This window comes from Dreissena polymorpha, chromosome 1 (assembly GCF_020536995.1).
Source record: "Dreissena polymorpha isolate Duluth1 chromosome 1, UMN_Dpol_1.0, whole genome shotgun sequence".
Lineage (NCBI taxonomy): Eukaryota > Metazoa > Mollusca > Bivalvia > Myida > Dreissenidae > Dreissena > Dreissena polymorpha.
Window position 1 is genome coordinate 14,393,821 of NC_068355.1, and position 16,698 is coordinate 14,410,518.

General features: G+C 36.9%; 2 protein-coding genes across 6 annotated transcripts in view; one reads left to right on the forward strand and one right to left on the reverse strand.

Moving 5' to 3' along the window:
• Window positions 1–4,552, forward strand: part of LOC127871834 (C2 domain-containing protein 5-like) — a 74,882-nt gene extending 70,330 nt beyond the window's left edge. For all 5 annotated transcript variants that reach the window (XM_052415072.1, XM_052415098.1, XM_052415082.1 and 2 more), the window contains one exon: window positions 909–4,552. In XM_052415072.1, the coding sequence (XP_052271032.1) occupies window positions 909–1,034 (126 nt within the window). In that variant the 3' untranslated portion in view covers window positions 1,035–4,552. The remainder of the gene's footprint in view (window positions 1–908) is intronic.
• Window positions 4,473–16,698, reverse strand: part of LOC127871857 (snake venom metalloproteinase atrolysin-C-like) — a 30,353-nt gene continuing 18,127 nt past the window's right edge. Inside the window, exons 6-16 of the mRNA XM_052415119.1 lie at window positions 16,049–16,137; window positions 13,925–14,018; window positions 13,144–13,221; window positions 12,620–12,777; window positions 11,781–11,936; window positions 11,037–11,228; window positions 10,565–10,697; window positions 9,916–10,029; window positions 8,601–8,658; window positions 7,666–7,884; window positions 4,473–4,641 (exon numbers count right to left, since the gene is read on the reverse strand). Coding sequence (XP_052271079.1) covers window positions 4,640–4,641; window positions 7,666–7,884; window positions 8,601–8,658; window positions 9,916–10,029; window positions 10,565–10,697; window positions 11,037–11,228; window positions 11,781–11,936; window positions 12,620–12,777; window positions 13,144–13,221; window positions 13,925–14,018; window positions 16,049–16,137 — 1,293 coding nt within the window. The 3' untranslated portion in view covers window positions 4,473–4,639. The remainder of the gene's footprint in view (window positions 4,642–7,665; window positions 7,885–8,600; window positions 8,659–9,915; window positions 10,030–10,564; window positions 10,698–11,036; window positions 11,229–11,780; window positions 11,937–12,619; window positions 12,778–13,143; window positions 13,222–13,924; window positions 14,019–16,048; window positions 16,138–16,698) is intronic.

Here is a 16,698-nt window from a genome sequence, read left to right on the forward strand (position 1 = left end):
AAAAATCTATGTTATCATACCACATCTAGCCTTGAAATTGTGACTATTGCTATAAGGAACACTGATTGTTTAAGTGTAAACTTTATTTTACGAAATACTTTACGAAATTTTCTTTGATTTTGAGCGTTATAGAGACTTTAAAAGGCATTTGAAGTCCAGTTATATTTGCTGGCTTACTCGTTATTATTATCATGATTAATGTTATGCATGCATGTTTTTTTATGTCCCCGAGTTCATACTGGGGGACATATTGTTTATGTCCCCCAGTCTATACTGGGGGACATATTGTTTTTGCCCTGTCTGTTGGTTTGTTAGTGTGTTTGTTTGTGTGTTTGTGTCAAACTTTAGCATTGGCCATACCTTTTTCAATATTGAAGATAGCAACTTGATATTTGGCATGCATGTGTATCTCATGGAGCTGCACATTTTGTGTGGTGAAAGGTCAAGGTCATTCTTCAAGGTCAAAGGTTTAATATATGGGGGGACATAGTGTTTCACAAACACACAAGTTATCTTTGATCAACCATTGTTTTAACAATGAATATGATAAATGTAAGCTATATTGAAACCAAATACCTCGAAGATCATTAATGTTGCATATGTCCTATACTGATATTTAGGTTAATGCATGTTCGCTATGAAGGAAGGTTCAACATCCATTAACTCTTTCAGTGCTGGAACCAAAATTTGAAGGCCTTTGCAAACAGTTTGGATCCAGATGAGACGCCACAGAACGTGGCGTCTCATCAGGATCCAAACTGTTTGCTATTCTGATAGTATTCTTTGAAAAAAATCGAAGAAAATGGTAATTATAGAAATTCAGCAGACGACATTTTAGCAGACGACAAATTTCCCAGCATGCAAAGGGTTAAAATGATCATAAGAATGATGGGTTGATGTTTTTTCAGAGTCAGTGTTTGATTAATGTTTGTGGGGATGCGGTGTTTGCCAGTCGTGAAGGGGAGATAACTGCGGTAGTTCCTGATCTCATTCACAGCAGAAAACCCAGCGACTCGCCAAGCTTTGCGACATGAGAGGCTCGGCGTCATAACGCTTTGACACGTCTTTTAAAATAGTATTACTTGTGACTCAGTAGTGTGCAATTCACAATAAACCTTAGTTGTTAATAATCAATAAATGTAATTAATTTATGGCCTATTTAGTTAAGAGATTCGTAGTTTGGGAGGAAGTTTTTGTTTTAAGTTGTTCTTGAACTGTAAAGATGTGATAAGGAATGGATTTTAAGCAATTCTGTGGTAGAATTGAAATGTTGCTTACGTTGTTATGATGAAAAGTATCTTGAGAAGACTTACCTGGTGGGAATCAAAACCTACTACATTGAACGTGGAGATAACTGTATGAAACTAGTACTGGTAATGCAAATTGTCAATTAACATGGGACTGTGCTTTGGATTGTTCAAACTTGGAAAACACACTTTATACCTGTGTTTTTGACCTGTCATTACTGTCAATTAATATTGTATTGTATATGTTAAGTACCAAAACTTAACAAATCAATCATGCTTTTTTGCTTTGGAAACCAGCCTCCAGAATATTAACATGTTCCAGCCATTGATAGTTTACATCTTCATTGCTGCTTTAGTGCCCACTTTGTTTAACTCTTTCAGTGCTGGAACCGAATTTTAAAGGTTTTGCAAACAATTTGGAACCTGATCAGGATCCAAACTGTTTAATATTCTGATAGTATTCTTTGAAAAAAATAGAAGAAAATGCTAATTTTAGAAATTCAGCAGACAACATTTTAGCAGACGACAAATTTCCCAGCATGCAAAGGGTTAACATACTGTGTTCATGTATCTGTGGTTGTTCTCGAGACATATATTAACCTATGTGAGCCGGTATCTGGGATAACAGGGCTGACAATATGAGTCGTGTTCTGAGAAAACTGGGCATAATGCATGTGCGTAGTGTCGTCCCAGATTAGCCTGTGCAGTCCACACAGGCTAATCTGAATCAGGGATAACAATTTCCGCTTTTATGACATTTTTCGTTTAAATGAAGTCTCTACGTAGCAAAAATCCAATTTAGGTGGAAAGTGTCGTCCCTGATCAGACTGCAGAGGCATATCTGGGACGACACTGAATGCACATGCATTATGCCCAGTTTTTTTCAGAACACGAATCATATCCACCTAGACTAAATTTTCATTTAAAAAGGACTTACTTCAAACAGAACAATCAATACAAGCTGGGTTATTGTCCCTAGCCTGTAAGGACTGCGCATGCTATCTTGGACAATATTTTATGCACATGCAAAAAGCTAGGTTTTTCCACAGCTTCATATTTTAATACTGTAGGTTTTTCGTGCCCGGGTACTTTTCATCACTAGAAGAGGACATTAAGGATTATGAGTGAAATTTGTTCGGCTCAATGTTATCGGAAATATCTTTCTTTTTTTTAATTATCATTCTTAAAAATTTCAAGTCTGAACTAGAATCTAAATATTCTAGTTCTTTTACTCATTGGTAACAATATTTTTTATACTGCATGTAATTGATTTGATATAATTATTTAAGTATGACATTTATTTCCTGTGTTTTTTTTTCAGAACACGTTTTGATGTTTTTAGCTCACCTGAACACAAGGTGCTCATGATGAGCTTTTGTGATCACCTTTTGTCCGTCGTCCGTTGTCCGTCCTGCGTTGTGGGATGTCAACATTTGCCTTGTTCACTCTCTAGAGGCCACATTTATTTCCAATCTTCATGCAATTTGGTCAGAAGATTGGTTTCAATGATATCTTGGATGAGTTCATAAATGGTTATGTTTGATTGAAAAACATGGCTGCCAAAGGGCGGGGCATTTTCCTTATATGGCTATAGCAAAATCTTGTTAACACCCTAGAGGCCACATTTATTGTCCGATCCTCATGAAACTTGGTTAGAAGATATCTTGGACGAGTTCAAAAATGATGTCGGTTGGTTGAAAAACATGGCGGCCAGGGGACGGGGCATTTTTCCTTATATGGCTTTAGTAAAACCTTGTTAACACTCTAGAGGCCACATTTATTTTCCGATCTTCATGAAACTTGCTCAGAAGATTTGTCCCACTGATATCTTGGATGAGTTCAAAAATGGTAACCTTTGCTTGAAAAACATGACTGCCAAGGGGCGGGGCATTTTTTGTTATATGGCTATATATATAATTATGGCTATAGTAAAATCTTGTTAACTTTCTAGTTTGCTCAATCTTCGTGTAATTTGGTCAGAACATTTGTTTCCTGTGTAGTAAAGTTTGGTTTTATTATGTCAATATTATGTGACATCAACTGTATTATGTAATTTTTCATAACACAGAATTTTCATTGTTAACATAACTGTTTTAGTCATAAACACTTATGATAAGCCTTTCAACTAAGAGATAACTGAAAGAAAGACAACATGTACATGATTTTGCAGTATTTATGCAGTATTTATCTCCCTTGTTTAACCTGGTTCAGTAATCTATTTTGATGTCCATCAGTATATACTGGGGGGACATATTGTTTTGCCCTGTCTGTTGGTTGGTTGGTTGGTCTGTTGGTCTGTTGGTTGGTTTGCGCCAACTTTAACATTTGCAATAACTTTTGCTATATTGATTTAAACACCTCTTGATGCTTTCTTGAACAGTTAACAGCTCATGAAAAAGGTTGGAATTTTGAAATAATTAAACTCTAAATTATTTTTAACGCCAGCATTATTTTCTAAATTATTCTTATTATTTAAAGACTACATAAAGGCTTCATGATCGTTGTCAACTGGGTCATGCGAGTTGTGTATCGTGTTATTTCTTAAAAGTTGACCCAGCATTTGTAAAAATATTGCAAGACATATACATTTTCAGAAAGGAAATTCATTTCTGCGTTGAATAAGACCGAGATCGTGAAAATCGCTGCACAATTGATGAAGATATGGCTGTTCAAAGCGATGCACCCCGTTTTGGGGTGATTTTGAGTTGCATACCTTGTTATATATATATTTGATAGTGATTTTTTTTTCCATAAAATGTAATTTTTCAATATGATTATTTATCATTCAAAATGATGTTTTTACTAATTAATATCATAGCCACACGCTAACCACCTGTGATGTGCATATTATCAGCGGTTCTGGTCGGATGATTTTTCACAGAGTTATGGCCCTTTGAAATTTTCCATTAACTGTACATATAGTGCAATTCTTGTCCCCCAACTACTAGACGTTTCCTTTTATCTGAATATATAGAGCAATATTGTGACAAAAAAACTTTGAGGAGCATCACCCGTCTCCGACGGTTTCTTGTTGTATGTGTGATAGGATTTTGACAAAATTTAGATATAAACGATTGGCCAAAACCAGTGTTTACGTGGGAATCACATACGTATATCATTTGGAATTGTTAAGATTGTTAAACAAGATATCTATTTCACACATGCTATTCGTGATAATATATTGTTTACAGTTGTCTACAAGGGTGGAAGTGAACTTATAACAAATTCGGAGATGCTTTGTTTATTAGAAAAGAAATGTCAATATAAAGTTGTGTCAAAAAACGTAATACATGTATATAATTGTTGCAAGCAATTTGTGTCCGTGGTAACAGAGGGACCGCCGTAACAGAGCATGTTTTCGCGATTATTTCTTGCCCACATTGCCAATCGTCTTCTGAAAAAAACGAAAGATTTAATTATCAATTCAGATGTGTCCACATGTTCGAATACGTTCGATCGAAGTGATTGACAGAAACTATAATAATTGTGTTCATAATAGAATCCTTCGTTCACTGCTATCATAGTCCCAGAGAAATGAAAACAAGGTAAAGGTTAATTTGAAATATAAAAATCAAATACAAATGTAAGAAGCGGAACATCCTGGTGATATAGATACCGCGTTGCTGCAGTGGAGCTTAATTAATCATTGTATTAAAGTATGGTCAATATTTCCTGAAAAAATGCATCAAGCAAATGCACTAAAAATCAATTATGAAATTATTGAATCACTGCAGAAGAAAATATTGCTGGTGTGCAAACGTCATTTTGGTCTAGAAATGTCACATACCGGTAAAAACTCAAAATCGACGAATATTTCGTAAAATGAAGTTTACCCATACACAATCAGTGTTCCTCATAGCGATATCCAAAACGTCAACGCTAAGGTGGTGTGGTAACATATATTTAACTACATACAAAATGCTCGTTTTTATAATTTTTGGCAATATATATTCCATTTTGATTTCCCGCAACGATATCTATTCATTCGAGGCACGAACACTAACATGGTACATGAACATGTGTTGAATATATAGGAGGTTTTGGGGATTCCGATAATGACGTCACGTTTGCGCATGCTCTAATTTTGGCCGTCAAAACTGCGGCCATTCTGCTATTGTTTGCATTTGATGAACCGCATTGTAATAAGGATTACAATCATATTCGCGACCCTTTTAATGAACAAAAAATACTCAGAAATTGAAAATTCTTTCAGATTAAATTGAATCCAATGAACGAACACAAATAAGGACGAAAACAAACAACAAATTGATTGATTTTATGTAATCAACATATAGAAACTGATTTGAACCTATTTGTCTGTAAAAACTTACCTTGTTACAGAATAACTAAATCCTCTTGATAAATGTAAATGTTTTTATTTATTTAATTGTTCACACCAATTTTTACACTCTGTTTCAGCATTTTTAACCCAGTGTTTAATTGCCCCTTTGTTTATCACAAACCGATTATCTCGATATGATCGGATACTGTCCAGACAATGACTAAAAAAAACAGTGTGTCATAAACCCAGGGACCTATGCTTGTATGGCTCTGTATGGGGTCTCTGCATAAACCACATGTGTCTGGTCATTAAACACAATTTATGATACCTCCATGTCATCTCTTGGCATATTAAGTCTAACCTAACAGTTGCTTAAATAAAATATTTGAACATATTTAAAAAAATAGACATTTGTCCGAAATGGATTAACAGCTAGGAACTATTAAGTATATATAAATTAACCAGTTTAAACATAACAATAAAGTGTTTAATAACTATACATTTAAAATATTGTACAAGTTTACTGCTACACAATTAACGTATTTAACGGGTACCTGCAAATGTAAAATCTGCTTTAATGTGTAAAGATCGTGCGTTACTGCAGTGTTCGAAACATCATCATGAAAACAAGCAGTCGCGTTTGGTCATCATAGGGATATAAAATACTTGCGTAAAATAAATTAAATGTGTAGTTTTATGGTATCATAAAATGCTAGATTTGTATCGCTCAGTATCACTACAGAAGAGTTTTCAATATACATGTACATGCAAAGACATTTCAATTTGCAAAATATGCAGGTGTTTTTTTCGATTTGAATGCTTAAATTTATTAATATTTTCATTCAATGCAAACGAAACGAAAATTCATTCAATGTAAAATAAAATTAAAACTACAATTCAAGATTGAAATGTATTGAACTATTTCAGGGCTTTGTTTTATAACCGATTCAATGCACCCACCCTTAGCACTAAATTTGAATCGCTGATGAAAAATAACACTATCGCATCCACACCACTTAAAGTAATATTCAAATTATTATATGTTTTATTATTTTTGAAATATCATTTATTAAAGTCTTACTTAAAGAATACGGGTATTGATAGTTTTGTTTTGTGAAATTGTAATTATTAAGTCTTCCGACGACCTTTACTCTGATACAATGTAATTGGCCGCGATCGAGAAGTTGACGGCCAATCTATTTTTAGTAACGGAAAACCCCTTTTGTGACGTCACACAAAAACCTCCTATAGTCCCACACAAAAGAGCAAATTTGCTATGTATTGTTAAATCAATGTTACCAGACCACATCCACAGATGGAAGTAACGTACCCTGGATAGTATATGGACCCAGGAGCCCAATATAGCCATGACAAAAATCTCCACCATCTGATATTGGTATCATTACAAGATCACAGGTTGGGGATTTTTTCCAAGGCTCTTTGTCAATTGATTTCTCATTAAACATTATTTTATATAATATTAATTTGAATATATTGGGCTCCTGGGCTCATATACTATCCATGGTACGTTACTTCCACCTGTGACCACATCTAGCGTTGGAATTCTGGTTGGTGCTATAAGGAACATTAATTTGTTTGTGTTAAAAAAATTCCGAAATATTTTCCGAAATATTCGTTGATCTTCATTGTTTATGGACTCGTAACAAATTGAACAGTTTGTTGAGTAGAAATAGCTTGATAAAGAAATAACTTATGGCACATTTTAATTGACCTAAATCTGAGATAATTCATCGAAGAGGAACATATTTTTAGAATTAAAATTTAAAACTAATAAGAAGTTAAGGAGCTCCACACGAAGAAGAATCGTTGAGATCCCTAAGTACCAATACGAACAAGCACGCCTAGGTTTACATATCTATGACTTTTGTCAAATATGTTCAAATAGTATTGAAGGAATAACAACAGCAGAACATACATACAAGTATGTAAATTACACTTGCTCATTAAGCGCCTTGCAAAGTTTAAATAATGTGCGCCTGTTATTGATGAGAATTTAACTTTTCACCGGGGACTGGGTGGGGATGAAATTTGCATGGGTGGCATGTACTTGGATTTGGTGGGTTGTAATGGGACAGTGATGGTGGAACAATTAAACAATTTGAAATGCTATCTCACACATGCACGTGGCGTAACAACGGTCCCGCCCGGAGGTGTCGTCACACAAGAAGTCAGGCTCGTAGTCGTATATGTCCTCGAAGTCGGCGCTCACTTCTTCACAAAGCTTGTTGTACCAGCAGCAGTCGGTGCAATCGGAGCATTCTTCCGGTATGAGGGCCGTACTCGCTGCCTTAGTCGTCGAAGGCCGCGTAGATATCGTCGTTGGTGTATTGTTTGCTGAAATAGACGTAAGTAATTAAATGGTTTATTAGCTTTCCATGGGAGTTTTATAAAAAATATGTATTTTATGCTTTCCGTTTGTAAATAGGGAAATAAACGTGAATAAGAAGTGATAAATCGCTGTTTGGAATAGTGAACATCGACAGTGAAAATAATTGTTAATGTTCACTGTTATACGATGAAATGACGTCGTTTTCATAACGTTACGCGAAGTCATTATTTCAGCAAAAAATACAAAATATGTGTAAGCATACATTTAAAAAAGAATTGGATGTGATATCGATTTATATTCACCCCTGGTCATAAAAATATTTTCTAGCAGTTAGCGAAGTCGGATAACTGTTACTCTAAACTCTTACGAATGGGAATACTATGCAGATAATATAGCATTGGTTACAATGACGGAATTATTAACTCTCAGTGCTGTAACCGAATTTTGAAGGCCTTTGCAAACAGTTTGGATCCAGATGAGACGCCACAGAACGTGGCGTCTCATCAGGATTCAAACTGTTTGCTTTTCTGATAGTATTCTTTGAAAAAAAAAATCGAAGAAAACGCTAATTTTAGAAATTCAGCAGACGATATTTTAGCAGACGACAAATTTCCCAGCATGCAAAGGGTTAACCGCACCGATACAACAGGACAAACAGACAAGTTGAATCCAGAAGAGCCCAAATATATCTTTCTTTTTTTTTCGTTCGTACAATACTAACCCGTAACCGTTTGATAACCGGACGCCCCTTTATCGACACACAGTCCTTCTTTGCACCACTATAACAGAATCAACGTATTTACATGTAGTTAAATAAAAAATTAAGTAAAAAGAAACTAGACATTCGACCTATATCAAATCAGTAATGTGTCCATTTCATCAACGTTCTTATCACCTTGCATGCAGTTTTGATCAAGTACTTCTTGATAATCAACAATGTATTTAATTGATGGAGTCCCACGTCAAAATTGAGTTTTGAAGTTCGTCGGACTGTGAACAAGTATATTTATTCGTGAAGTGCGGCGACTAGCATGTAACACAGGTGGAAGTAACGTACCCTGGATAGTATTTTTTTATTTATTTTTTTAGGAGCCCAATATATTCAAATAACTATATAAAATCATGAGAAAAAAAATTGACAAAGAGCCATGAAAAAAATCCCCACCCACTGATATTGGAATTATAACTCCGGGTTTACATTTAAACCGACTATTAATAGCTTATTCATATCTAAGTTAAAAGGTGGTTTTTCAAGCGCGTCCGTATTGTAGTGGTTACACGCTCGCTTCACATGTGAGAGGCCCAAAGTTCGAGCACCAGTAGAATCGACTTATTTTATTTGTGTTCTACGTTAACTTTTTGTTTCGATGTAGACATTTTAGTTTAAATAAATATGCTGTTTTATTGTAACAATGAAATATATGTGTGAGAGGGGGGGGGGGGTTCGTAAACACATTAAAACTTTTACAGTGTTTTCATATCAATGAGTACTCAACCCCTGTCGTAAATGAGCAACGTAAGAATAAGTTCAGAATCATCTCCCCTTGAAGTTGAGAAAAATATGAAAATACGCTTACAAGATGAAGCAGATTTTTAAAAACCTACACAGTTCTGTTCCATTCATGAAAACTTCACACGGATGCCAATAAAAAAAGGAAACCAATGTAAATAAAATGAACTATAAAATATTTGGGGGTTACAACACAAAATCATAGATAATGGTTATTTGGGGGTTATAACACAACATCATAGATAATGGTTATTTGGGGGTTATAACACAAAATTATAGATAATGGTTATATCAGTATCTTTTTATATTTTGTTTAAAATAATCGGCCAATATATTAATATTTACAGTAGAAACAAAAATCGTTCAATGTAACTTCATTGGGTGCCTTTTACACTGAAATTCCCGACGCCCTTTGATGCTATGCATCAAAACTTATCTTGTAGGCTACACATATGCGTTAACTTTTTTTCGTATAAATTTTGAATCAATGAAATCAAAGCTCTGGGCGCCTTTATTTTAATCGTACCTTGTTCAGTGAAGGCTTGTCGCACGGAGTGCCTCGGGCGGCAGCAATGTCGGTACATTCACCGTCACGCTGCTTGCATGACATGTGCAGGCATATCCGTGGGTCTGTGGCCGACTGATAACAACAATAATAATAATAATAATAATAATAAAAAAATAAAAATGATAATTTATTTGAAACTCAATCAATTTATGGCAAAGTTTGGATGAGACAGAAACCATCAATCTCTTTATGGCAACTTTTTACATTTTAGGTTAGGATGCGGAATTTACACGTGACATTTTCGGTAAACATTTCTGGCAAGTTATCAAAAATGCCGACTTCTTTGAAAATTAAAATGAGGAGAGAACAAAAAGAGAAATAGGAACAGTTGGAAGAAGAATAATTAATAATATACTATAAAGATATTGATGATAGCATCGATGACGGTGATGGTGATAGTGACGATGATGATGATGATGATGGAGGTGGTGGTGATGATGATGATGATGATGATGTTGATGATGATGACGATGATAATGATGATGACGATGGTAATTATGTTAAAAATATACTATGGTGATAGTTTTATAGTAAATTTGAAATGCTGCCTCCCTTTCCAGGGTTTATATCAAACAGTATCACATCGTAATCCTCTCTTATATCTTACCTGGCCGCACCCCAATTCAGATTCTTGCCCGTATTCGAGCTTGCATTGTTCTGCGGGCGAGTACAGCTCCCCGGGTTGCTTGCTCGAGTGGATTTTGTACTCGTCCATGGATTCTCCGGCGTCCAGCAGGCAGCTTGAAAGAATGGTGCATCTTTGAGTCGTATTATGGAACTATTATAATCAAAATCGTATTATGAGGACCTAACATGTGCTATGCGTTCAGCATATTTGTTGTCACCACTGTATATGCCTAGTTGCTTGTTTATACATTAAGTTTTATACCACTTATCACTGTCATTTTTGCGTATGGTCCATATTGGCAATACAGACTTCGGACCGATATTGTAATGCCGAGCAGATATGACCTCACGACCATGATGTTGCGATCAATAAAAACAATTTTGGTAGTATTATAATTTTATAGACCTAGTTTGTCTATTTCGTGCCTTTCTGCTGCCCTATACGGACTCACTTGTTTTTACCCAGCGACTTGATGTACTTTTTGAATTGCTTTACAGAGCATTTCGAGAAGTGCCATGGGTTCACCGTGTACGCATCGTCGCGACTGAATGAGGACGTGGACGGGGCCATGATGAACGTAGAGTCGGCTGAACAAGCGAAGGCGATCGCATCTTCTTTTTCGCCGTCGTGGTCGGAACCAAGACTGTATGGAAAAAGTACATGCATGAAAACTCTTGCGCTATGTTTCGAAGCTTACTCATTCCTAACTTACTTACCTTCTGATCCCAAATCGTTGGGACGCTATTTCAACCGTGACAACAATTCTCAGCTAGCGGTTCAGCAGCATTCAAAGTCAGAAAATGTCTTTGTATGCTAGAATGTATTTGACGAGTATATGAAAGGTTTACATTACGAGGCTTGTCGATCAGTATAATCATTTCATAGGCAATGCATATCGGTTTCTGTTCATATTTATGTATCATATACTTAAAATGTGTATTGAATATATATATATGTAATTAACATAATAGAAGCACATGTGTGTCGTTTAATAATATGATCTCAGGTGATTCAGTCGCCCAACAGTTTCAGTATATTGGCTACTGTCCAGCACTGCAACAGTCGCCCAACAGATCCAGTATATTGGCTACTGTCCAGCACTGCAAGTCAGTATACATGTATATCCTTATATACATGTATATATCTAAAGTATATGAATCAAAACGACTATACTTGTTACATTACATGGACTTACTTGTGTCCTAATTCGTGCGCAGCGGTACTTATTGTTTGAAAGTAGTCGTTGTCCTCTTGGATGGACACACGCTCGCTCGTACATACACCATTCATCGGGGCCATGCCAATCACATTGTAATCTCTCTTTTTTTGCTCAACCGAGTATATGTCGTACCTGCAGGATGTTCACATAGAGCGATAAGCAATGCATATTTGCATACCTCGAAGCTGTCTTTCTTATCAACTAATACATAACGAAATTGGAATCAAAAACAGACGTAAATATGCACATCATTTGATTTTACGCATATGATACTAAGGCGTAAAAATGATTTGTTTCCGCGAACCCCGCCGACTTCTTTATGTTAAGACCGTACGCTTTTTTCGGTTTTCCATGTTTAGATTTTAAACAGCTACTGCACAGTTCATAAACATAACTTCAAGGTTACCGATCATGTTTCGTACCTGATCAAATGGGCTAAATTTACTTGGCGTAAACTTAAGTTACCATAGAAACACGGCATTTCGGCATGTCATAAAATATTTTTATGAAATTGAGAATTTCAAAACTTTTTACAGTAAAATTTAAGCCAACATAAATTTCATACATGTTTGTTGATGTAAGTAAAAACAAATGACTATTTTGGCCTATGTTTCGTTTTCATAATACATATACATACATGTACACGAATTATAAAATGAGTTTTATTTTCAATAGCACAGTTTTAACTTAAAATAATAAGATGGGAACATTTAAGGATACATTTTCATAAAACACAACCACGAGCATGCCAGATTTACTGTGTTGCAATTGTTCGATTTAATTCGATATATTGGACATGTAAAATCACGACCTACTCGGTAAACACCATAGCGTGATCATTATCGGGCTTGCCCGAGAGACCGGCAAGCCAGCTGACCAGTTGGTCCAAATAGAATCCACCATCTGCAACCTCCCTTCCATCAACCGTCTGCACCGTTTTCCCATTCGGCAGCGGATTATTGGCAGCAATTGTCTGCAAAAAAAGCTTCTTAACACTTTTCACAGATTGGCAGAGCGACGATTTTCCCCAAAAATATATCAGAATGTATGCATTATGAATTTTTTAACAAAAACAAAATAGCAGCATTGAATGTATGCATATTAGTTCGGCGTCTCGTATTTGAATTTTCATCAATCGATCTTATTGATTCATAATGACGCGCTGTGAAGTCCCAAGGATTCCAACTTTACAGGGCTTTGAGATAATAATGCCTATACTGCTGATACTACGGTTGATGCGCTATTAATACATAGCTTATCATGAGTACGTCTACACATTTCTTTCCAACACATTTTCATTGAGAGACAAATCCACGAATCTTCTGTCCTTAAAACCTACCTTATAAATGATGATTCCAGTCATAGTAACGTACATATTCAACTCAGAATCGTCGATGCTTTCATAGCGAAGACTTATCTAAAATGACACGAGATTGTTGTTGATTTGTATTTAGGGCGGACATCAGTACCTGGCTGTAAGTAATATTTTAATAAAATGAGCAGTCCTTAGTTAAAGGGGGTTTAATGCCATGCGTAAAGTGTCTACCTAGATAATACTGCGCAGTCCACACAGGTTAATCAGAGACGACACTTTCCGCTGTATGATAATATTTAAAGAAAGTCTTTTCTTGGCAAAAATTCAGTTTAAGCGAAAAGTGTCGTCCCTGATAAGCCTGCGCGGACTGCACACGCTTATCTGGGAAAACCCTTTACGCGCATGCGTAGTCAATAAGTAAGCACACATTTTTAAGTACATCATACATCATATTTTTAAATGAAGTTAAACAATGTTTTTCAGCTTCATATGCTAAGAAGTAGACGAAAGCAAACTAGATTCACGATCCATTAGCAGCAGGTTCGAATCCCCCTTACACCTTATGACTGATCATCGTTCGTATGGGAAATTTAACCGACATGCAGTTGTCTTGGTGTTGCACACCGTCCCTTAAAGAAAAGAAATCGATCGTCTCTGGAATAGAGCGTCTTCTGTACTTTTCTCTGTCATCAGTAACCTTAATAAAATACCATGAGGGCGCGGTCAATCCTGATGCAATCTTCTATTGCGGCACAACTGCACACAGACATACAAGCATGCACGCGCACACGCGCGCTCTATTTACCCCGTTAATGATGTGCGAGAAACGTTTCCGGATGAACAACTCGGTTGCCGCATCTTTCGTCATAGTGGCCGTGGCAACAGCTTTTGCGTAGTACCTGCAGACGTAGTCAGAAACGTACTTAAACAGGTGGAATATTTGTAATATATGCATTATTTCGTGTAAAATTATCGGCATCGTTGTTATTAAACCCATTTATGCCTAGTGGACTCTCTCATCCTTTTAAATTGGATCAATTTATTTCCAGCATTACGGATGTCTAGTATATTTATTTCTTACGGACATTCTTTTAAGCAAACAGCGCCGCGTGTCTACACTGTTTGCCAAGGCCTTTTTTCTAGACGCTAGGCATAAATGGGTTAAGAGAAATACTCTAACAAATATCATACTGGGATACGCAATTTCTATGAACCAAATATATTTCTCAATTGTTGACACAAAACTGTGCATGTAAAAAGCTGAATGAAAACTGAAATTACTAATATGTCATAAAACATAAAAAATAATGGTTAATTCAGTCATTAATTGTATAAATTGCTTTCATTTTAGTTTTTGATTTACAATGTTACTTAGTTTCAATACTTAAAACTATAAAGGCCCTGTCACACAGCGCATTACGGATTAATCACGTACATTATGTTTTGAAAATCTGGTGGACATGGTCGTAAGTGGCAATTTCTTGTCAATGTTTGCCTTGCCTTGCTTTCGACTTGGTGAGGCCGTCGGCGGCTGTTCCAGTGCTGAAACAATGCCTATGCAAGGCTTACCACCTCTTGCCGCGTGTAAGGGAAGAAATAGGTTCGCGCGTGTTTAAACGCGGGGAAAAAGAGACAAGTTGCTACGGCTAGCCGTAGCGCAGCTTGCAACGTATAAAAGAGGCCGCGCACGGCTGGTCCTCACAGTTGGCGATCTTCTACAGTCCAAGTTCGTTCTATGTTCTCAATTTAATAATGCCCAGGAAATGTGGTTCCCCTGCTTCCATACCTGCTTCCCCTGTGGAGATTTGGAGAATCGCCCCCAAGACATGAGGAGGGAGAAACACTAATTGTGTAAAAAGTGATGCCTTCTACTCCTCATCCACAAATCTGGGAGGAAGAACCAGTACTCGTAGGCAATGGCCGTGGACGGGGACATGGCAAGGGTAAGGCATAGGCTGCCAACAAGGCTCCCAAGAACGAATGGAGCCTTGAAGCTGCTGTAGAGGAGGGCGTTCTAGAGTTGCTGAAGGCAAACTGCTACCTTTGCGAAGCAAGACAGGTTACAGTCAGACGATTGCTGCCTGGAAGACTCTGGAAAATGTCATAGTACATCGCAGGAGGCATCCTCATTAAGTTCCGAAAGGCTCTTGGATCTTCGTTGAGCAGCTCGACCATGCAACGGTCGTATAGCTCCAGCGGAGGACTCAACGCAATCTAGTCACGCACCCAGATATTCCGTACCACCCTCCTCCTCATCCTCCCTCTCCTTCTCTCAGCAAGGATATGTCGGACCTATATCAGTTGATTCTGCTGGTGCTGGAGCATAACCGTTGAAGGTTCATGTTCACCAATTGACATCTAGACTGAGATGGCAAAAGTCTAAGACAATTGCTGCATTTATATGACGAAAATCAGAAGTAATACATTAGTATTTAGCACTCGTTCAAGACGTCGTGTTAAACTATCTTAGGTGGTGCTATGTGCGCCCCACTTTTCAGCTATAAATCGCAAAGAGCACTTGATACCAACGCGTAACACCCGTCCGATGACAGTGACAGTCCGCTCTGTCTTCCGAAGTTGTAATCACTGCCGGAACACGTTTGTTTTTCTTTACTTCGTGTATCACCCATGGTTGTTCGCGGTATAAAGTTTTGTGCAGTTCCAAAGCCGTTCCGAATTTTACCCGCGTCCTGCCACGTCTGAACATCGACTTTAGCTTTTCTTAAACTCGACATAAACGCGAACAACATCGTCTTCTTCGCGGGAGATCAATATTTGACTAGGTATGGCCGTGATTTAGCCGTATATCACTGGGTGACCGGGTCTTTATATTTAAAGGTCAACGCGAATAAAATGTCATATTCCTTAGTCAAGAGCTTTATAGATAAAGCACTTTTCAAATTACGAGCAACAAATATCAACTACACACTTTTTCCAGACGGAAGGGTCGACGCCAACAAGGATTTCCAGGGCGTACGTGTTGGTTGCTTGTCTCTTCGGACGATGTTGGTGAAGTTTCTTTAGTTGAAACACATAATAAATCAGTTGCGTAATCATTAAAAATGCCAGCAATACCAGAAATATATATTTTTTTCGAAGATATGGTAAGTTATGGTATATTGCGTAACACAAGAAGCGTGGGAGCACACTATGATATCAACTAAAATGCTTATTGTAACCTTTCATGTTTTCATAGGACACGGAGTTCTCTACATTCCACTTTTGTCTCGAAACTCCAGCAATGTCAAAACATGCTGGTTTATGGCCAATTTGTCGATTAACCCACTTATGCCTAGTGGACTCCCCCATCTTTCTGAATTGGATCAATTTATTTCCAAAATAAGGAAGGTCTAGTATATTTATTTCTATATTTAAAATATTTCTTACAAACATCCCTTTAAGCAAACAGCGCAGACCCCTCATCTGGGTCTACGCTGTTTGGCAAGGCCTTTTTTCTAGACGCTAGGCATAAATGGGTTAATAATGTAGTAGCTTGCTCAGCGTACATAATGTTCAAATGAGATCGTTTTGAAACTAAATGGTACAATCAGTAAAGCTCATTTCATATGGTTTACTATT